This window comes from Labeo rohita, chromosome 10 (assembly GCF_022985175.1).
Source record: "Labeo rohita strain BAU-BD-2019 chromosome 10, IGBB_LRoh.1.0, whole genome shotgun sequence".
Taxonomy (NCBI): Eukaryota; Metazoa; Chordata; class Actinopteri; order Cypriniformes; family Cyprinidae; genus Labeo; species Labeo rohita.
In genome coordinates, this window is record NC_066878.1 from 2,433,932 (window position 1) to 2,457,811 (window position 23,880).

Here is a 23,880-nt window from a genome sequence, read left to right on the forward strand (position 1 = left end):
TATACATTTAATTTTAATTCATTAATTCGATTGCCTGTTAAGTCCTGATGGTTAATGGTAAACAAACTTGGCTTGCTGTCCTCCTCTATTATCCAAGATGTTCATGTCTTTCTTTCTTCAGTCAAAAAGAAATTAAGGTTTTTTGAGGAAAACATTTCAGGATTTTTCTCCATGTAGTGCACTGCAATGGGGATCAGTGCGTTGAAGGTTTATCCCAGACATGATCCCAGCTGAGGAATAAGGGTGTTATCTAGCGAAAAAAAATAAAAAAAATCAGTTTATATCCTTTTTAACCACAAATGCTCATTTTGCACTAGCTCAGCCTCATGCATTGCGTAATCATGCATGTGTGACATAGACGGAAGTACCGACCCAGTGTTTAATAAGTAAACATGCAGAAAGTCAAATGCTCTTTACAAAAAAAAAGGTAAAACAATGACGTCAGACAATTTTGAAGGTGAAGGAGAAAATGAGTTTTTCGCCCTACCCTACTTTTTGAAACCAAAGTACACAGACAAAGAACTAACTGCGTATGACTTTTCCAACGTAATGTGTGAAGATGCATTGAAAAGTATGTAACTTTTAATTAAAAAAAAAAGCAATATTTTCGCTAGGTAAGACCCTTATTCCTCTGCTGGGATCATGTAGAGCCTTTTGAAGCAACACTGAAACTGCAATTTGGACCTTGAATGTTGAGCACCATTGAAGTCCACTATATGGAGAAAAAATGCCAAATTCACCTGAGTTTTCTGTCCCCTGCACTGCATACATATAAACGGAAGTCATTGGAATGAAAAGTTCCATTGTGATTGGCGGTTTAGATACGAGATTTAAAACAAGCCTCTAGACATGGTTTAAATCTGTGGAGCAACTGATGCACGTCAAGCCTCATTGTCTTGTCCCAATGAAAGAGGCAGTGAAGTCACGCGTTGTGCGGCCCATCTGCGGTACTGTCCTAATCACTGTGGCGACGCGGCTTGTGCCAGGCCAGGTGTCGTGGATCTTTGAGATTCGGCTCCTTCTGTCCTACTTTTTTTGCCTCATTTCATTTGGCAGCCAAGAGGAAAATGTCTGTAGTCTTCTTGCTTTACACCAGCAATCACATAGATGTGGGTTTGGACACGAGCCTAACCTGTGCTCATTCTGAGGCAGCTAACTTTAGCTTCACAGTACAAAGGCTAAATCGAAATCCATTCATTATGTCATTTAAATGGAAAAAACACAATTTCTTTTGACTCTGAAGTGCATCCAGACTAGAAATTGGAGATACTTTGCTATGTTATTTGCTATGTTTTGTTATTAGCTTTTTACTTTCTCAAGTTTTTTTTCTGTCTTATGCTTTTGCTTTTACCAGCCAAACGCAAAAACACATCCTTTAGTTTTATTTTTTGTGTTGACAGTGGAAACAAAAACTCATCTTCTACTTTGCTGCTGCAATGTATGACCTTAATATTGCTTTCAGTATGTGTTTAGAGTATTTCGAGATAGATCTATTAAATACAGGCGTGCTACCTGATATGAAGGTCTGTCCAAATGTCTCTTGTATGCTTGTTGCTGTGGCAACTCGGACACAGTCGATGCATTGTGGGTTTTTCAGGGGTCAATACTGATGCTGTTTGTGTGTAGCTTTGTGTTAGAGAATATTTACATTTCTACAGCTGTCCCTGCTCAGCAAAAGCACTTTGTTATCCTGCCAAAGGACGCGCAGGGTGACATCGATTAAAACCCCAACGCTGGGAGCCGGAGCGGGACAGATGAGTCACCTGTGTCTCAGAAACACGCTGCGTAATCACAGGCCGGCGGGTTTAATTAGCATGGGTGCTGCTAAGCTACCAGTCAAAGCCAATAAATGTAAGTCATGTTTAGCTATTAAAGCTAATAGCAGTAACGGTTTAGCCCCAGGGTTTAATTTAGAGCATAAATCCTATTCCTGGCAAAGCGAGAGAAAGCACGGCACTCACCTTTACAGAATTCAGCAATTATATGGAATAAAGATTACAGTACACACATAAAATAACACTGAAAGCGAGGAAAGCCGTGGCACTCGGATAAGACATAGGAACTCGTCCAGAGGCAGACGGGGAGTTAGTTAATGTGGTCTGTCATCATTAATTAAACACAATCTATGTAATTTAACTGAAAAAATATTGCTCAACTAAATATTATTATTTCTATGTATGCTTGAGGGGGTTTTAGTAAATAAGACAGAATATAAAGGTCAATCGAGTGTGTGACATCACCTCATTTTGTGGATTATACAGTATGCATTTTCTTCTTCATCTGATTTCTACCTTTGGTGACTGGAGCCACTGATGTTGGGGGGGGGGGTTCCAACTCCAGCTGTATTGGGAACAGTTGTAAAGAGAGATGTGAGGAATGAGCAGTCACAAAGGAAGCTCGATCTTTACATGCGTGTTCTTGCACACTTGAAATTTCAGCTCACAGCGTGCTCAGCGCAGCAGGAAAGCCTGCATTTCTCTCTGCCCCGTCCTTCGATCAGACCTGCTTAATGCACAGCACAGCATGTGGCTGTGTGCAGTTTTGCATGGATGGTGTAGGTGTTTTTTTTAATCTATATGCTGTCCACACGTGAAGGCCATTCACACAGAACAGTTTTGTATTTAAAAACAGCAAGAGCATAACAGAATGCAGGCGTCTTAAAAATACAGCAGCTAAACGCTTTATTCACGTAATTTGCATAATCCAATTTAAAAAAACAGAACGTGTCCTATTTGTACGGCCTCTGACAGTGTTTTTTAGCATTTTAACATTCACCTTTAATGTTTGTTTTTTTCCTCCATATTTAATAATTAACATTATACAGTACAGGAGTATGCAAGTAACGTTTCATGCATTGATTAATTTTTTTGCATCGCAGGATTTATTTCTGTGATGCAAAGCTCAATTTTCAGAATTATTACTTCAGTCTTCATTAGGCATGTTTCCACTACAGAAATACAGCAATACTTTGGCGATGTTTTATAAATGTTGATAAAAATGTATTGCGAAATGACGCTGTTTCCATTAACCAATATTTTTTCCTCTCGCGATAAGTTGTGGCAATGGATTTTGGCTATATTTAATCAAAGAAGGGATATGCATGTATCTTTACAGAAGCAGCACTGAGAACCGCGGCTGGTATAAACACAAGCATTCACTAGAGTGGTCACGATCAGCTGTGGTGGCCAGGTCCGAGCCATAACGCACCCCAAATGTGTGCTGTGTAAATTGCCTAAGCATTAATGGCAAGGAAAGCCCTTATACTAGAGAGCGGCTACTTTGTGTTTCTCGGCGGTTACAGTACATTGAAGAATAATCAAGACTTTGTGCGTCATGTGACCTGTAAATGCGAAAAAAAAAAAAAAAAACATTTCCATTGTACTTTTTAGCAAAATATTACTTTTTCAAATTGCTTTTTTGCAATATATATGGGAGTTTTCGCAAAATTGGCGTGTTTCCATTTGGCACATTTTTAATTCGTAATTTCAATTTGCACAATTTGAAGGATAATGGAAACGCAGCTACTGTCACATAATCTTTCAGAAATCTAATATGCTGATTTGAGGCTCTAGAAAAAAAATTTATCTACACTACCAGTCAAAAGGTTTTGGACCTTAACCTTTTTTTTTTTTTAAGAAATCTCTTTTGCTTACCAAAACTACATTTATGTGATTCACAGTACAGTAAAAACAGTAAAAACATTTTTAATATTTATACTATTTAAAATAACTGTTTTTCTATTTTAATATATTTTAAAATGTAATTTATTCCTGTGATTTCATAGCTGTATTTTAGCATCATTACTCCAGTCACATGATCCTTCAGAAATCATTCTAATATTCTGATTTGCTGCTCAAAAAGCATTATTATTATTATTATTATTATGTTGAAAACAGATAAGTAGAATTTTCTCAGGTTACTTTTATGAATAGAAAGTTCTGAAGAACAGCAATTATCTGAAATAGAAATCTTTTGTAACATAATAAATGTCTTTATCATCAACAGCAACTTAAAGCGTCCTTGCTAAATTAAAGTATTCTATAATTTCTTTGATACTGAACACTGGAGTAATGATGCTAAAAAAATTGGCTTTGATAAAAATAAATTGAACTTTAAAATATGTTCAAATAGAAAACTAGTAAAACTACTTTACAATTTTACTGTACTGTGGATCAAATACATGCAGGCTTGGTGAGCAAAAGAGATCCAAGTCAATTTAATTTATCCTTGCGGAGTAAATTTTTTTTTTTTTTTTTTTTTTTTAAATTATATATAATAATAAACTATTTATTAATTTTATAATAGTTATTATTATAATTATATAAATCAAAACTTGTACTGTGCCTGAACTTTTGAAGAGCAGTGTACATATTCTGTCTCATGTTACATTCTCTGATAGAAGCCGTCTCTCCCACCTTAGTGGCCATGTTAGTGACTGAAATATGATTTATCAAAAATCTGCTGTGTGTCTTGTACAGGTGCTAACCCTGCACGGCCTGGAGGTTTCCCCGGTGCAAACAGTCCTGGACCCGTGGCAGACTTGTACGGCCCCAGCAGTCAGGACACAGCAGTGGGAAATTACATCAGTGCTGCCAGCCCCCAGCCGGGCTCCGGGTTCAATCACAGTATCGCAGTGAGTACAGCTCTCTTACACTCCCTCAGTCATGCCGATGTGGCCAAGAGATCCGAAAGTGCAAAGAAAGTTCTCACTTTGTGTCTTTTGTCCATCATGCTTTTTAATTATTTTCAACCTCCAGCTGAGAAATCAGCGTCTGATTGGCTGTTCCTCCGTCGTGACTCACATTTTATGGCAAGGGCTTGATTGTCAGCGCAGCAATTTAGAAATGCAGACTTGGAAAAAAAAGAATATCAGAGGAATTAGTTCCATTCCACATGTTCAAAAATACCCCAATGAGTCACGAGTCTCCGTTAGACTGACACTTCTTGTCTCGCTGATGTTTTGTTTGGGGAATAAAAGCATCACAAACAGTTTAGAGGAACCAAAAAGGCTGCCGTGCTTGGAAATGAGCAAATTGTCAAAATCAGATGTCCCTGTAACTAGCAGATGCTCTTGACACCGTCTCCAAACAAAAGCCCCTGCGTTGCACAAAAACTTGCTTTAATTGGCTTTTGTCGGCGAGCGCACGGATTCTGTCTGCAGATGTCACGGACGTCAGGTTGCGCCTCTGTGTCAGCACCGATCTCAATTTGAAGAAGAAAGCATTTATAATGAGCTGCCAAATTGAAATTAAATTATTCACCCTGTTCTCACAAATCAGTTTCTTAACCAAACCAAGCATATATTTTGATTTATGCAAGTGTTTGCAGCAGATTTCTACTGTTTTAGTGCTTGTGGGTGGTCTGCTCAGAGGCCTGTTTTCATCTGCAGTACATGAAAGCTAAAGCATGTTAGAGATATAGTGCTGGCAGACTATTGGTTCAACGAATAGTTGAAAAATCTGTCCTCAGATCTTCATGCCGTTCCAGACCCTTGAAAATGTTCTTTGATGGAAGCTTTAAAAAAGGTGCCATAATAGCATTTTGGTTTGAGGAACGAAATTGACTTGTTTTCATTGGCTCTCGCATGCCTCGTAACCAAAATGTGCCAAGGTTAAATTTCAAAAAGAGTGAGGAAATGACAGAATATCTTATTTTTGGCTAAACTGTTCCTAAACCTCTGAGCCAGTAACAAGGTAATTTATGATCTCCCATCACAACAGGAGTGATGTCGCCTAGTGGATAAAGATCTTAGCTGGTAATTAAAAGGTTTGATTATACACAAGCTGATCCGTTAACTATCAGCATTAGGCCCTCGAGCAAGACATTTACTTAAGGGATTGCTTCTGTAGTTTGTCACTTTTCAAATAAAAAGCTCTGCTTAAATAGCTAAATTGGTGAAGAACTGCTTATAAACAGCTGTTTATTGTGTATAAAGACAATTCACTGATGACAGGAATATTAACTGCTGGTTAGAAACTGAAGCGAGCAGAAACTTGGATCTTTTATACTTCATTTCTGCCTCCTGGCATCTAAATAAAACATGTCACCGCATGAATTCATAACTTTATTCATCGGCATTAGTGTGTTTCTGAGTGAGTGCCGTTTTGTGCTGTGTGATTAATTCCAAATTTAGTATGCGCTCGTTCAGCTGGACTGATGGATGTGTGTGTGTAGTTCTTGAAGTCTCCGTGCAGAACATTAACACGGGAAATGACGCAGAACTAAAATGCTCGTCTCCATTTATTTTTCTGACACGTGTCAGCAGTTCACCACCTACTGGAACCCCCCCCCTCCCCCTCCCCCCTCTCTCTCGCTCGCTCAAACTTATAGTATCAACACACATCCACGACAAAATAAAGTTTCATTCTCGCAATTCTTAAAATAAGGAAACCTGGCAGAAAAGCCAATATAAACTTAAGAAAGCCTTTCCTTCCTGTCCTCTAAAGCAGCGGGTGTGAGACTGACTTTGATTTATTCGTATGGATTAGACAGATCCGCTCCTGCCATGCACACAATAGTCTGATGACAGGCCCGATAAGCGGCTGTGTTTTTCAGAAAGGCTTGTTGACAGGTTGCCGTTTTGCCCTCTAAATCAGCCGTGTGGGTTTGTAAGTTCACAAACGCAGTCTGACAATGGGCTGGATTTATTTATTCAGGACTGATCAGCTCCACGGAAGAAGAATCAGGACAAATACTTTTCTTCTTGTATTTTCCTTATGTTTGGAGGCCACATAGTTACTTTTTAGCAGCTTCATTTGTAGCAGAATAAATGAAGTGAAAGTAAACATTGAAAGATACATGTGTATGCTTTATGTCACCCTGGAGCACAAAACCAATCTTAAGTAGCATAGGTATATTTGTAGCAAATTGTATGGGTCAAAATTATCAAATTTTCTTTCATGCCAAAAATCACTGGGATATTAAGATCATGTTCCATGAAGATATTTTGTGAATTTCCTACCGTAAATATATCAAAACTTAATTTTTTTTATCAGTAATATGCATTGCTAAGAACTTCATTTAGATAACTTTAAAGATGATTGTCAATATTTAGAATTTTTTTTTTTTTGCACCCTCAGATTCCATACATCAATGGAACACTTATGTATTCAGCTTTCAGATTATGTATAAATCTCTGTTTCAAAAAATGGACCTTTATGACTGGTTTTGTGATCCAGGGTCACATATGGGGCTTAAATAGCAAAGCTCCTGTCCTGTGTAAGGCCAATAAAAGCATTTTTAAAATTCAATTATGAGAAAACATTTTCCTAAAGGTGGAAATTCATTGGTTGATATTTTTGAGAACCCTGCACAGTGTTCTGGTTAAACTAATTAAGAAACCTGCAAGGGATAAACCAGCATCCAAAACAACTGCTGCTGCCCAACTAGCCATGTCTTTTCCTAAGCAGGTCTGCTCACGATTCCTCAATTCAATTTGTGTACTCCGTTAAAATTTCTACATAATCATAATCTGAAAGCTGAATAAATAAGCTTTGCATTGATGTGGTTTGATAGGACCATATTTGTCCGAGATACAACTATTTGAAAATCTGGAATCTGAGGATGCAAAAAAAAAAAGAAATATTGAGAAAATCACCTTTAAAATTCCAAATAGAAAAAAAAAAGTCCAAATGAAGTTCATAGTAATGCATATTACTAATCAAAAAGATTTTAAATATTTAGTTTACAAAATACAAAATTTACAAAATATCTTTACGGAACAAGCTCTTTACTCAATATCCTAATGATTTTGGCGTATAAGTAAAATTGATCATTTTGACTAAATGTATTGTTGGCTATTGCTACAAATGTACCCATGCTACTTGTGACTGGTTTTATGGTCCAGGGTCACATATCCAGGTCACAAACCCATTTAAAAATCGTAATAAAGAATAATGTTATTGTGAACGCTATGATTCAATACAAAAAAAAAATGCGATGCAGGTTTAATATATACGCTTTATTTATTTAAATGTATGTAGGTTACACGTGTGGAGCATCTCAAACTCCATCTCTGCATATTGCTGTGAGTTTGGGTTTATTATAACGTTGAACTAGAAACGAAATGTGCGCCATTTAATCAGATTTGTAATGTAAATCGTTTAGAAACCTACGCAAACACAGAGGAATACATCAATAACTATCTCAATATTAGAGATCGACCGATATATCGATTTACCGATATTTTTCCCGATAGTTAAGCATTTTACCATAATCGGTTATCAGTTTTGTAATATCGGGTTCACCAATAAACGCCGCCATCTTGTGGGTGTTTTGAGAGTTGCGCGCATACAGTGCACCTGAGAGGAGACTGGACAACAACGGCGTGCAAAGGTAAAGCATAGCCTACTTGCTTGCTTTGCTGTAATTAGTCAACTTTATTTAATATAACAGCCATTAATGCTCATATTAGATGTGATACATAAATGCCTCATATGTAACTAGTTTATACAGCTTGGCTCTAAGAAATAAAGAGACGAACTTACAGTCATGTAAAATGAAGTCCTGTCCCAATAAACATAACTTTGCCTGAATTAAATAATATACAGCCATGAATGAGCACATGTTGGAAATGAAAGCGCTGAATTTAATTATCTCTCTTTTGTCTATATGTTCATCATTAGCCTTGTGAAGTCGGAGTCACATATAGGCTTAAACCGTCATAAGAAATAGCTCGAACTCACAGTCACGTAATAATCCTTGCCTTAAATAAAATCTATAGGTATAGGCCTAAAAGAGTTAAAGTATAAAGCAATGTTAGTTTCAGTGTTAAACTTGGATAACTGTGCGCTATTAGGCACATACCCAATGGTTTGTGCGGAGAGTGCAAGCTAAAGCTGCTTACAGGACACGGAGGCGCCAGCGCAATTAATAAACAATTTCAGTGGAAACAATTTAATTATTCCGTCATATTTGCTCATAAAGGTAGAGTAATACATCATTCGGAACTGTAAATTGGTCTACTTTTATTTGTGTGCACTCACAATATCAACAAAACGTTGCAAACGGTGCCTTTATAAAACAAGTATTATGCGCTTTCTGTTGTCTCAACAGGAGCGCTTCACAAAAATAAACCGGAACTCAGCGAATACAAACCTCACAGACATGATAAATATACATATAGAAGGCTCAAAATTATTACTTAACGAAATAAATCAAATCGAAAACAAAAACTCTCATTATGTAATCTGTAATGATGCTTTTCTCTCTAAAGGCGCGTCCAAAGAGAAGATGGCAAGTCCAGATCGGCAAATTCATCCTGAAATCACTGGCTCAGAAAACACTAGTTTATTAATAAATAATTTAAAAAATCTCTTTACTATTTTCCCCTCAACACATTCATGATAGTTACTTTTGCCGGTGCTTTGCAGCAAGCTTTAGCCTATTGCGTGCACTTGAACGCGGATCTCTTCCGGTTCGTTGAAGGCGCACTCGCTGCTGCTGATGGAGACACTAAATGCCTTCCGAGCCGGTCTCAAAAAAGCGAAAGTGAAGTCTCGTGTTGTTTCCACCAGTGGGGAATTTTTCATCACCATAAATTGTGGATGTCAAAAATATAAAAATAAGGAGAAGCCTAAAACAGACCCAAACCCCGGCCCACGTCTGAGCTATGATGTGAAAATCGTCCCGAAGCCCGGCCCTATAAAAAGTCGGGCTTAAATGCAGGGCTCTATGTTCAATCACCGGGTTGGTGCGCTGGCCACCGCATGTAACTTTTAACAAGATTTCACTTGTTTAAAACACTTTCAATTATATCAACATTTACTACAGAACCATTATTTTTCTAATACACTTCTAAATATATACAATATGGAAATTATTTATTATCTTTGCCAGCGATCACAGTTTGAGTATACTTCTATGTAAATGCGTAGATAAACCGCGCTGTCAGCAGGCAGAATAGAACGACGAAAACAATATTAGTAATTCTGATATAACATACCAGTTGAGAAATACTATAAAATACAATTTTTTGTTTGTTATATTCCAATATTCCAGAGCATATTATTGTGAATTAACATTATCCAGTGAATTCTTCACTCTTTAGCCTATTAAACAGCCTATAAACTGTAGTTTAAAACTAAGTTGATATGACTCCTTTTTATTTATTTTCTCCATTTGAAAACATTCTACATTTATTTTGCTTCTTAGTGTTGCAGCTGATGCGTTTTATAAATAAAATGTTTTTATTGTTGTAAAAGATTAAATTTAACATGAAAGACTGCTAATTTTCAACACTTTTTAAGATGACTTAAAGCTGGAAAAACCAAAGTGAAGTATGGACTTAATTCACTCAGTCACTGATGTACTTATAACAGTAAATAAATATCGGTTCTGCATATCGGTTATCCACACATGATTGTGCAAATAATCGGTATCGGTAATAAAAAAAATCAATATCGGTCGATCACTACTCAATATGCTAACTGTTCATTGCGATTTCAAAATAAAAGCTTTCACTCTGAGTTTTCATGTTTTGATGTTCACATATTCAATAAATTTTATGGGCTGTAGCATTATTAGCATAAAGAAGTGGCCAAATATTAAAGATTAAGTGGACATTTGAATTAAATGTTGCTTAGTCAATATTAAAGAATTAGATTGTGCAGGAAAGTCTTTAAAAACAATCATCAGGCCAGTGGCCCTCTCTGCAGTCATTTGTTATATTTTGCAACGTACAATATATTATGTTTGTAATACATCATGTATTTTAACAGTTTTGTTCAATAAAACCATCTGATTTTGATACCTTATTTGAACTAATTATTGCCTCATTGCCATTATATATGCATTTTAAGTCATTTTAAAGGCTATTGTTCGCTTAGGTCTATTTTAATTACAACAAAAAAAAATGTAATTATAATTATCTGATTACTCAATTAATCATTAGAATAATCAACCAATTATTCAATTACTAAATGAATCATTAGTGACAGCCCTACTCTAGATGACAGTCAGAGCACAGGTTTCACTGGCACTTTTATCAGTATCATTTGTGAATAAATGTTCTCTTAAAGCGGAGTTCTTGATTCAGTACTTGAGAGTAGAATCAATCCCAGACTCTTCATAAAAGAGAAAAGTGTAAATTATTCTGTCTGAATCTGTCAGTGTATTTTCATACAGCTTCAATGATTCTGCTCAACATCTTACTTATGATCTGCTTTCAGGGTCCTTTGATCGCCACAGCATTTACAAATGGATACCACTGAAAGCTACCGGGAGATGCGGCACCATCTCATTGGAGGTACGCATGTTTTTCTTTTTTATGTAGCCATTCATGCTGTTTCATTCATTTTCTTGTTTAATGTGACTCATATCTGTTTTCATTCACCAGAGTTCTTCAGGAGGCCCTGGGAAAATGACCAGAGTCTCTGATTGGTTTGTGTACAGTTGATGTCATAAAGACTTCAAGCACTACAGGTTCTGATTGGTGAATGGACAAGGGGGGTGGAACCAAACAAAGAGGACAAGAAAAAAATACGATCATCTCAGAAAACAAACATCACAACTGCTGTAACCGTAATCCAACCCTCCTGTCACTGCAGGACTTTTTTATTTTTTTTCCACACGCTTTTTTTCTTTCTATGTGCTTTTTAAATGACTTTGGCTTTTAGAAAATCATACTTAGATGAGTGAATTATTCAGTTGCGATTGTCACCATTCTGATTTTAATTTTTTTTTTTTTTTCCCCTTCGATTTTGGTGCCGGTTAACTTTTTAATTTTTGCACATATGGACAGACGCCGTGCTGAAAGACGCCATGCCATTCATCTATTGGAAAAAAGAAAATCTTAGTAGCTGTTTTTAATTGTGAAGTCTCATTGTTGATCATAATGACCTATTTTTGGGCAATACAGAGGGAGAGGACTCCAATATTTTTATGGTCCTTTTTATATATATATATATATATCTCTATATATATATCTCTATATACGTGTTGTTGTTGTGTCATTTAGAAAAAAGAAGTATACTGTTTTGTTTTTTCCCCCCCGATGAAACATGGTGATTTCAAATATAAAAAAAAAATGTAAATGTAAATATACTTCACTGCATATAATCAGTTCAAGCATATTTTTCTGATGGTGTTTCAAAAAAAGAAAAAGAAAAAAAAAATCAGGGTAATTAAAGTAATTGAAAGTATGACGTTGAAAAAAAAAAAAATCCAGTAATACATTAATTTCTTAAATTGTTGTATACACATAAGCTGAATCATTTTACAGGTGTAATACCAGCATACTCATGCACATGAGCTGAAACTTTCATCATTCGCTGTGGAGTTTCGAAAACACCACTCCCGTCCAAAGCACACTGTGTGTAGTGATCAATGAAAGGACTTTTTCTTGTGTTCTGCACATTCTAACACTTTTATACTCCTGAGAAAAAAAAAGAAACTTACTATGTTGTCTGTTGTTGTTAATGTTGTCTAATAGAGGACGTTCCTCTTGATTTTGGAACCTGTCGTGGACTGTACGTGAACGAAGCGGTTTATTTCTCTTTTGGCTGAAGAAGGCAAACATTTTTAAAGTATCATACCTCAGTCCTGTGAGATTTAATTTATTTAGAGGTGATCAAGTGTACGGAGGACGCTTTGCACTGTGTACAAAAAGAACGACAGTTTTCTCTTTGCACATGCTAGCTGTCACGAGTGACCTTACAGAGATTTGATGTATGAAAAATTGTTCAGTGAATGTTGCTTTTATTTTTCTGCCGCTGGCGTCCAGAACGCAGGTCGAGAAGAAGCCAAACGAAAAGCAATCTATTACTGGTGCGCTCAAGATTTCATTTCAAGGACATAGCGAACCTTTTATCTGAAATATTGACGTATTTTAATATACAACCAGTTGAAGACACTGAAAAAAAAAAAATTGTTGACCCAAAACCCAGAGCTGCTGATTTCTTTCTTTCAAGTTGAAAAGCTGTTTTAGGTCAAATGCATAAATATATATATATATATAAAATGCAGATTTTTAATGTTAAATGATCTGATATGTATATTCTGATGTAAATGTGTCTTTTTTCCTGCTGCGGATGTAAACTGTTTTGTTTGATGACTTCTGTTTTATTTGGTGTAGTCTGGTGGCCAGAGGCAAACGCACGAAACGCCAGAGCCTCGAAAAGATTTACAGATCCAGTCACGTAATAATATTTAAACAAGCGAAAGGAATGGAGCGAGGGAGGAAAACTATTGTAATGTTCAAATGTAAAAAAAAAACAAAACAAACAAAAAAAAAAAAACTGTAAAAACAAAACATTAAAAATGAAACCAAGATGTTTGTTCACTGATTTCAATTTCAGTTTGTGGTTATTGACGTTAATGTCTCATTCTCTAGATTCTTTGTTTCTTTTAGAAATGGAGTGCAGTACTCATCTCTGAGTACTGAACTACACAAACACTTGGAATTAGGTACTAAGCCACTCAAGGCTGTGTATACAGTAAATGCTAAAGTAAATGCACGGCATTCCCAATATATGGGCCATTCTACAGAATTGGTGCAAACTGCTGTCCCATAATGAAAAAACACATTTAAAAAGCATTTAAGAATTCAAATAGTAGATGTTCATTAAAATCCTTCTATTATCTACTGAAGCCCACCATAATGTTTAAAATATCAGTAAGCTTAATATATATAAAATCATCATTACTTTAAAGGTGGCTGTCCCGAACCCTAACACTTAAATTTAACTTATAACATTTTTTTTGCTTTTTATTGCATTGTTGTTTTTAAAAAAGATGTTTAAGGTTAAAAATATATATATAGTCATTTTATATTTTCTTTGTGAAACGTCATGAATTAAAAACATACAGTACAGTTATGCAATTTTTTTATATTTTAGTATGTTTTAGTAGTGTTTTCATATGTGAGCTAAAATTCTGTAATGTGATGTGGTCGCTAGCAAAATGTTATTGTCACTACCAAAATGTCCAGTTACGACAAAAACATGGGATGTTATCGAAAAATAAAATATACTGAATTATCAAGCTGGACACTTTACTTCAAGATGTTTCCAACTCTTGACTTCGCACCAATTCTGTAGAACGGCCCATATACAGTCAGCTAAAATAAATGTACACCTAGGGCTGGGCGATATGGCCAAAAAAAAATATCACAATAATTTTTTTTCATATCAGTTGATATCGATAATTATCACAATAAATGTCAAATCTCTATTTCTTTCAAGTTTAAAGTCAGATTTTTGCTCTAAAGTAAAAGTTGTAGAAACCAGACCGTTTATTTTCTTTAACAAAATAAATATCTAAATAGAAAAATTAATTTCTGCATGTTCTAATGAGTTATATTGTTTTAAATCAAGAAACAGGTTTTGGGTTGTCTGATAATAATAATAATAATAATAATAATAATAATAATAATAATAATAATATCACTTTTTTTTGTCTCTTAAATATGCACATTTGATAGTAGCTTGAGGATGCAGAGGTAATTTTTTTGTTCATTATCAGTCAGTAACATCTGTAAAAATTGTAGCAACCTCAGTTTTATATGGTTAAATTTATTATACCATGGTAAAAATATAACTACATGGTTTTATAGGTAGCCTATTTGTATGATAAAATGGTAGTCTAAAAACATTCACTATAAATGCAAACATGCTATAGCTTAAATCACAAATAGACACATAACATAATTATATACCATTACTCCTGTAATAAAATTCAGTGTGAATATCCCACATTGCTGCCACAACACCATGGTGCAGTGAGTGTTGCTACAGTAAATCCATGGTAAATGATGGCGATGTGTAGATTGAAAAGCCTTCTGACTGTCTCGTTGCACACAGTTTTAAACTAGTTTGAATTACAGAGTCATTTGTGTGTGTGTACGCTCATTACGGATAGGGTTGGGTATCGTTTGGGTTTTTTTCGATACTGGTGCCAAATCGATACTTTTAAAACGGTACCGGTGCCAAAACGGTGCCTGAACCGATACTTTTAAAAAAGCCACAAAGTGGTGGATGACACAAGAATATATTTTTATTGGACAAAAAAGTTCTTTAAATTGAACAATGTATTAAAAAAAAAAAAAAAAAAATGTTAAGAACGCGCTGCGGAGGTGCTTTCCCTTAACACCACAAAACAGTTAATATTTTAATATCGTGAGATGGCGGAGCACAACAACGCCGTATAAAGTACTGCAGCTGCTCACTTAACCGATCTTACTCGTCTCAATCTGCTCAGTTTTGGTGATGTCAGTGCCCTAAATGATGTTACGGGCTATTTGACATCCAGAGATGAAGGATCAGATGATGAAGTTACTAAAGAGTCGTCGTCCGATGACAGTCTGTTTTATCACAGTGCGCGAGCAGTTGCGCTGCGCTCGCTTTTACTACAACGTAGGCTGCATTATTTACTAAACATAAAATGGGTGATCAACGGAAAACAAACGTTAGTCTGTTTGTCTAATGATGCAGTAGCGCTCCTAACTTGACAGACAGCTCTCGTTAAACCCGTAAAGTGAAAGTGAAAGCCGTCTCACTTTAAAGACGTTTTTCTCAAAATCCCATTCCTGAAAATTATCGCTATCAGCCAACCTAAGATAGCCATAACGTAGGTTATGTAAAAAATAAAAGTTTTGGAAAGGGGCCTGAACTCAGCTTTCATATGGTGTCAAAACCTAAAAAAGGTCAAATTTCACCATGTGTTGGGTTTTCCTAGATCGCATCACATATTTGCCGTCTCTGGCAAAATACGACACCTCTCCAGCTGATGTCTGCCAACTGTCAAACACGGTGCATCCCTCTGCTTTCAACTTTATTCCACATACCATCAAATGTTTCATTAGGTTTGACGCGTTTTCCCCTTCACGCAACTGCTGTAAAACATTTGCTGCACGTGGCAGTGTCTGAATCATTTCTCGTGAAATATAGCCACACTTTAGAATGTTTAGTTTTTGGCATTTTAAGTTAGACGCGTTTAATGTAGCTAGCTAAGCTAACGGCAAACCACCTGCTGCAGTCAGAGCAAGCGTAACGATAGTTGCAGCATTCACGCGCTTCTCGGATGGTCTCATTTCCGGACGATTTGTGCTTTTAATTCGAAATGTGAAAACGGATAGTAACTACAAAGATGTCTTGGATTTCTATCATCAAAGCTTTCCGACGTTCATGTGAGTTTTCTCATTCAGTAAATACATTTTCTGATCATTCTGACACCCCATGAATGCAGTATTTAAATTTAACTAGCGATCATGCATGTTGATGAATCAATGCTTCTACATCCGTGTCATAGCACCAGAAGACAAATATTTCAATCAACAGTTCAGGCATTTAAGTGGCACCGAAATGAGGCACCGAAATTCGCGTTCTGATTCGGTCCGGTACATACCGGTCACATGGGTGCCAATATGGCACCGGGTTTCGGTACCCAACCCTAATTACGGAAGCGACACGCTCGGTTTTCCAGGCGCGTCCATGCCGCATCTAGATAATTAATGCATCTTGTCTAGTGAGCTCGCGCAGCGCAGCAGTTTAAACTTTGGTTTGAGCGGATAAACGGTCCATGTGGCACGATTCAAATGAGTCGTGCTATTTCGTTCCGCTTTTGGCACATAAAAATTATATCGAACATTTATTGAACTCTTCATATCGTTTTGTTGAGGAAAATTATATAGCGAAAATTATCGTTATCGAATTATCACCCAGCCCTATGTACATTCATCTCGCAGTTGCTCAGCTGACATTGGATCCCTGACAAAGCCGACTGGCTGAAAGTACCGCAAGAGTCTGCACAGTCCCAGGATCTCCACTAGTGACTATACTGAGCTGTGACAGGAAAGACAACAAAAAAAAAAAAAAAAAAAAAAAAATTAAGCCAATTTTATGCTTTAAAGAGGATTCTGAAACAAATAAAATACAACAGTGTTTGTACCATACAAGTAAGGTGTTATACAGTACCATTCAAAAGTTTGGGTCAGTAAGATTGTATTTATTTATTTATTTTATGCTTTTGTCTCTTACACGCACCAAAGCTGCATTTATTTGACAGAAAACAATAAAATAATTGAATTTAAAATAACTGTTTTTTTTTTTTTTATAACTCTGATTCAAGCTAAATTTTCACCATCATTACTCCAGTCTTCTGTGTCACATGATCCTTCAGAAATCACACTGATATGCCGATATATTACTTGTGCTGCTTGATATTTTTGTGGAAACCATGAACCATTTTTAAGGATTTCTTCTTTTTCTTTAATAAATAATTCTCAAACTTTGAAAGACCCTGTGTTTCAGACCTGGAACTATATTTGGCCACATTTGTCCCATCAGGTCTGACTCATAAGAGGACGTCACCGGGCCTGTCCAGCTGTCTTAACTCACCGAGTGGCCTGTGTCTCCGTCACGCCCGCCTCGTCCTTGTCTCAACGAGATCTCTGTCTTTGTGCTGCCATTACCAGCAGGTTTTCCATCTACTACAGACAGCTTGTCATGGCTGAAAAATACAAAAAAAAAAAAACATTTCCCTGGTGCTTAGATCTGTCAAGGTTCCCAAACAGGCTGCAGATGTTCAGCCTTATTTTCTGATATAAACATGATGCTGATCAATAATTAGTCAGCACACACACACTTTCATTATTGATGGAGTAAGTCACTGACCTTCTGTCTGTGAGCTGGTCCATGACTGTTTGGCTTGCTCTTTTCAGTGTTTAGCTGGTTCAGTGCTTTCCTGAGCATATGGTTTTCTGGTCACTTAGATTGTAGCCTGTTTTGTTCAAGTCCAAGTCAATGCAGACCTACAATGTGAAAATTATAAGGTCAACATATGCTGTGAATTGTTACTGAGTATCAATCAAAATGACAGAAAGTGAATGGCATGCACCTATATCTATCTATCTATCTGGAAATGATGGGATAGAACATATGAATATGTGACCAGTAAATGCAACCGTAGGAAGACATCAAATGACCTACAAAAAGAATAGCAAAATGGCAAAAAAAACAAACAAACATTTTCCAGCACTGTATAAATATAAATCTATAAATATATATAAAATTTAAAATGGAATAAAACAAAGCATGAGGGAAAATGTTCAACCCAGTGCATAATTTGGCATTTGTTGGAACTAGGTTTGCAAAGGGGGGGGGAAGCTTTCCATGGAAACTTAATCTGGTGAATTTTGGAAGTATTCCAAGCTGTAAACTTAACAGGAATTTATGGGAATTAACTGGAAGTTTATAAAAACGTACCATATACAAACATAAATAAACATATTGTTTGGTAATGACCTGACATACATGTAAAGTAATACAAATTTTAAATTAAATTTTCAATTTTTTTTTTTTTGGATTCAAAATAGAAATATTTTCTAATATGTCTTTACCATCACTTTTTAGCAATTTAATCATCCTTGCTAATATATATATATATATATATATAATTTATTTATTTCAAAAAAGAAGGAAAAAAATGACTGACTCAGAGCTTTTAAATGGTAGTGTATTATTACAAAAAAAAAGTATTTTAAATAAATTCTGTTCTTTTTTAACTTTTTATTTATCAAAGAATCCCAAACAAAAGTTTACAAAAAAATATATATTATTATAAAAATTATTTTAGAATGATTTCAGACACCGAAGACTAGAGTAATGATGCTGAAAATTCAGCCTACATTATATTTTAAAGCTGTAATAAATTGTAAAAATACTTCAAAGTATTACTTTGTTCTGTATTTTTGATCAAATAAATACAGGCTACATGAAAATAAGATACTTCATTCAAAAACATTAAAAATAGTAATGTGTCCAACACGTTACAATGTTTGTGTTTTTTTTAAGACATTATTTTGTGTTCAGGATTCAAGAAATTATCCCTGCAGTAGTGTGCTTACGATTGAGGAATGCGCAGGGTAGAAATTCAACTGAAACTGCATTAAATCTGGTTATTTTAACCAAAATTATGCTGATTTTTTTTTCAAATACATTCAAGTTCCCTGTTCCTGCAAATTCCCAGTTTATTTCCCATATGTTCCCATTAATTCATTTGGAATGTTTCCAGGCTTGAAAATTCCCAGAATCTTGCAACCCTAGTCGGAACTTAAGGACTCAAGTGACAAATTATACTCCAATGTCACTAAAGCCTCTTGATTCATCAAAGTCTTCTTTATAAACATCACTCATACCAGAGCAGCAACAGAGAGCAGCACACATTCACACGTTTAATATAACAATGACACTTAAACAGTGCTACTATTACTGGACTACTCAGTTATAACAGGGTGAGCCCACTAAAATAAACATGCAAAAAATAACAATTTTACAACCAATACATCACCACCAACACTCCTTTCAAAGCAGTTTCTGATAACTTGCCCATTTCACAGCGCGTAGAGCGTAAATTTAGGTCATTCCAACACCAGGCACAATGCAAGCTAGGTACCCGACAACACTGCAATGTTCTCCTATATCTTCGTAAAATCATAAATAAATAAATAAAAAGTAAAAATACTGTAATCCTCAATTCAAGAACATCCGTCCCGCCCTAAGATGTCATTTTTGTGTAAAATGAGATACAATGTTCATAAAACAAATCCACAAAAAAACCCTTTAAAATACAAGAGGATATAAAGTGGACAAAAATAAAATAACACAACTACTTCAATAAAATAAATAAATTATAAGGTATAATATGACCATGATTTCTTTTGTTCAGCGACATTTGATTGCAAAGAAAGAGACGCTCATATACTCGAACCCACATGCAAACTTACTTTCTCAATTGGCTCATTTTGGCTTTCATGGCTCTATAATAACATTTTCTACCTCATGAATTTTGCTGAATGTGAAATGAATATCTTCATAAATGGATATTAAGGCTTTAGCTGTGCTTAGCCGCTGTAGTATAATAGAAACTCACATTTTGCTTAAGCCGAACAATAACTCCCGGCGAATAATCCGCAGAGGTATAAAACCTAATGCCACACATATCTTTATTAGTTTCAGAAATATTTCCTCTGATCGATAGATAAAAATACATGGTTCTCATATATATGCTGTCAAACGCGCCTTATTAAAGTTTCATCTTTTTGGAGTTCACCAAAATAGCTGAACACTATTAACTACAGATGTGGCGCAAGCAAGCCTATAGAATCATTCATTTAGACGAGATGACAGGTCAAATATATGATTCTGTCAGAGATAAAGATCATCCATCCCGCCACCAGCTCTCTATTACTGTACGCTCTAATAATATAATTCAAACCGCAAAGGGGGTTGATGAGATTTAATCTCCAATATATGAGAAAACAAACAGCCTGCCTTCATTAAAAGCTAAATATTGTTTTGCTGTCATGTTTACCAATGCTTCCCATCCAGCTTTTCTTCAAATGACACCCAGTCAGCAAAAAACGCTAATCTGCTTTTTATTGATTGTGTTTGTAAGACGCAAAAATACGCCCGTAACCAAAAATCGAAAGACTTTCGCACCACATAATGTAATTTATGAGTATACACACACACCATATTCCGTGAAAAACAATTCTACATGAATGAACTGCTGTGTTTTTAATCAATACATTAATAATCATGCCTATATTCTAGAATCCCCTATATAGTTGATATACATCTCTTCTGTTTCAGTGTTCGCTTTCTATTTTTCTCATGGTGAGATGGTCTCGGCAGGCCTGCGGTGCTGAGATTTGCATATGCAGGTGTCATAAGTGTGTCACGAGAGGGGTTTTCTGTCAGCTCAGCGTGGTCCTGCTCCTGTGGTTTGCACTCAACGACACATAAACTAGCAGGACGCTAACCGCGTATACACAGAGGAGGTTCATGCAGCGGCAGCCCGCCAGGAGCTCGTCTTTAGAGGCGTGTCCAATTCCCCATGAATATTCATGATGCTCTTTACAGTGGGATCAGCTGCGGCCGCGGTGTGTTTACGAGCATTTCCCGCCATAAAGGTGTGTGGGAGGCGAGCAGACCTCGCGGCAACTCGGCTCTCGTTAACAGTAATTAAGCATCAGTCTGAAGCTCTGGCTTAATTGGCAATTAAAGATATGTTTGATAAGGGTGAGTGTGTCAGGTCTATGTTTAGAATACATTAAGGTAAATAAGCACTCAAAGTGCACAGAGACACGTCCTCAGCACTCACAGATACAAACAAACTCTACTAAAGTAGATTGCGAGTGTTTGCAGATTGCTTTAGCATAGTTGTTTCACGTATTTCATGATTATAAGATTATTGGAGTTTTACAAGAAAATACTATTTCAGTCTTCAAAATGTGATGTTTAATAACGTCTTTTACTTGTGATCTACAGTATTTGTGATTTACAAGCATCTTCTAAATTAAAAGGTAAAAAGGTAAAATTTTTACTTTAAAAGTTCATGCTTAAGTCAGTGTTACTTGTCATTTCTTAGTAACTATTTGTAAAATTTACTAGCAATTTCTGAGTGCAATTAGTTTCTCCACCATTTTTATCAGTTTAGCACACACCCAACAAAATAAATAAACTAAATAAATAAATTGCATACTATATGTGCAATTATTTGATTGTGCAATGAATGAATGAATGAATTAATTAATTAATACATTTTGGCAGTCTGGCATCCAATCCAATCCATAAATAAATACATACATAACTCTATAAATTATAAAACAATATAAATCTAAAATAATTCAGATATTTTTGGCAGCATGGCATCCAATAGTTTTAATGAATGAATGAATGAATAAAATATATTTTTGGCAACTTGGCATCCAATTGCATGCATTAATTGCATTAATTTATTAAAAAATTAATAAGTTATAAAACATTAAATATCTAAAATAATATCTAAAATAATTCACTGAATGAATTCACTGAATCATTTCCTGAATGAATGAATGAAAAAATATGGCATCCAATTGCTTGCATAAATGAATAAATATTAATCCTTATAAAAATTATAAAACAATAACAAATTTAAAATAATTAATATATTTTGGCAGCCTGACCAAACAATAAAAAAAAATAAAATAAAATAAAATAAAATACTCCTTGATTATGTTTATTTAATTGTTTTCTCATCTGTAATTTGCTTGAATATTTTTGCCAACTTTTTCCATTTTCACCTGATAAATGTACTGTTATCTGGTGTGATATGTTTGTTTATGTACACCCAAAACAAGCATATCATGAATAATGTCTTACGTATGAGCATTAGCATATCTAGTTGGAATGAAAGATCAGGTCAAACACATTGCAGGATACACTATTTACCCAGGCTGCATAATGCACGCTTTGTCAAATAGTGGGTCATCCAGATGTTCCGCACAAACCGAAAAGCGACGTAGTGTGCAAAGTGTACACACTGCATACTACTATCTTTCAGAAATAGCCATAAGTCATTCCGAACAGCCAGCGATGAGATCATTTCCCTCCTCGTGCAGGCGGATGTAAGTGTTGGAGTAGATCCGCTATGGAGGGGGCCGTCTCGCGGTGGGCTAATTGACATGACATATTGACAGGCACTCTTCTGCGTCTGGGGACTCCGGCGCCTGCACAGCCTTCCACATCTCTAATAATCACTGATTAAAAAGCAGTTAAGAGCCTGTGAAGACCAAAATGTGCATTAACCAAACGACCTTCTGGGAGGGAAAAACAGCCGCGCTGGCGGAGAAAAGTGAAGGCAGAAGTTCTCCGGGAAGATGTCTGCCCTCTCCCAAACCACGGCACGGTTATCAAGAGATGAGATGCTTCTAAAATGCGCTTCGCTAATATCCTCTTTTTGCCCAGATTCACTTTATCTTTATTGAGTTGACACAGGTTTGTTTACGAGCCGTTTCATTGGCTAAGCAGCTCTGCCGTGCTGCCAAACGTCTGAAATAACCTTTGAGTTCTGGCTGATCTAATATAATTACATTTTTGCAGTTCATCCTTGACCCCATTCCAATGAAATAATTAAGGTCTCATAACGGTTTAATTTGAAAAAGTTATGCTCTCTCCAAAGCTTTATACGCTCGCTGGAGCATGTGTTGTCAGATCGGTTAATATAACAGTTTCCGTTTAATCATCACAGAAAATCAGTGTTTGAGGGCCTGTTTGCTCATTATTTTTGCAATCTGATGCCACTAGTCCTACAAAAACGACACTACAGCTTTAGAAAAATCACCAATTCTGACTGACATGCAAGTTGCATTTCTGTATCTACAGTGCATCCATAATAATCCACTAAACTGCTCAAACACAAACATTTCCATCTTTCTTTCTTTCCATCTCTTTTACGTTACACGATGCTGTGTCGAACTTCCAAAGCGAGCTTCCAGCTCGTTCATTACTGTTATCAGCCTGAACGATTTCTCTCGTCCCAATCAATAGTTTCCTCAGAGCAAACGCAACTGAGGAACACACACGGGAAGCTGCGAGAGCATCAATCACGCCATCCCGACTGCAGAAAGTTCAAAGCAGCCCTGAAGCAGATGCGCATATCGCTCTCCCAATGATATAAACGCTTCCTAGGTTAGTTTAGCAAGCCTGATGCTTATTCTGCTGAGTGAAATTTTATTGAGACATCAAATGAGTCCTTGGTGGCATTAGGGATGTGTAAAAGTACATATTTTCAAATGTTCAGTATGCATTAAGGCATAATTAACCCTGTTCCTGGGGACCCACTGTCCTGCGAATTTTATTTCCACCCTGCTTCAGCACACCTGGCCTGTGATCTTGAAGACCTTGATTAGCTGGTTCAGGTATGTTTGATTAGGGTTGGAACAAAGCCCTGCAGGACAGTGGATCCCCGGGAGCAGGGTTGAAGACCTATGTGTTAAGGAAACCCTTTATTATTAGGGTTCACCAAAGCCCAATTCAGATTTCTTATGGGGATTAACTTAAAGATACCACAAAAAATTGCTTTAGTACATACTGTACATTTAACAAAAAAGGTCCCAATAGT

General features: G+C 36.0%; 1 protein-coding gene and 1 long non-coding RNA gene across 4 annotated transcripts in view; one reads left to right on the plus strand and one right to left on the minus strand.

The window, feature by feature from the left end:
• Positions 1 to 14,287, plus strand: part of msi2a (musashi RNA-binding protein 2a) — a 171,470-nt gene extending 157,183 nt beyond the window's left edge. For 2 of the 3 annotated variants that reach the window (XM_051121250.1, XM_051121253.1), the window contains 3 exons: positions 4,479 to 4,633; positions 11,169 to 11,245; positions 11,336 to 14,287. In XM_051121250.1, coding sequence (XP_050977207.1) covers positions 4,479 to 4,633; positions 11,169 to 11,210 — 197 coding nt within the window. In that variant the 3' untranslated portion in view covers positions 11,211 to 11,245; positions 11,336 to 14,287. The remainder of the gene's footprint in view (positions 1 to 4,478; positions 4,634 to 11,168; positions 11,246 to 11,335) is intronic. The other variant, XM_051121251.1, reaches the window with a different exon arrangement.
• Positions 14,288 to 17,185: 2,898 nt separating this feature from the next.
• LOC127172118 (uncharacterized) overlaps positions 17,186 to 23,880 on the minus strand; it is a 45,509-nt gene continuing 38,814 nt past the window's right edge. Inside the window, exons 3-4 of the long non-coding RNA XR_007828591.1 lie at positions 17,610 to 17,746; positions 17,186 to 17,445 (exon numbers count right to left, since the gene is read on the minus strand). This is a non-coding gene — a long non-coding RNA (uncharacterized LOC127172118). The remainder of the gene's footprint in view (positions 17,446 to 17,609; positions 17,747 to 23,880) is intronic.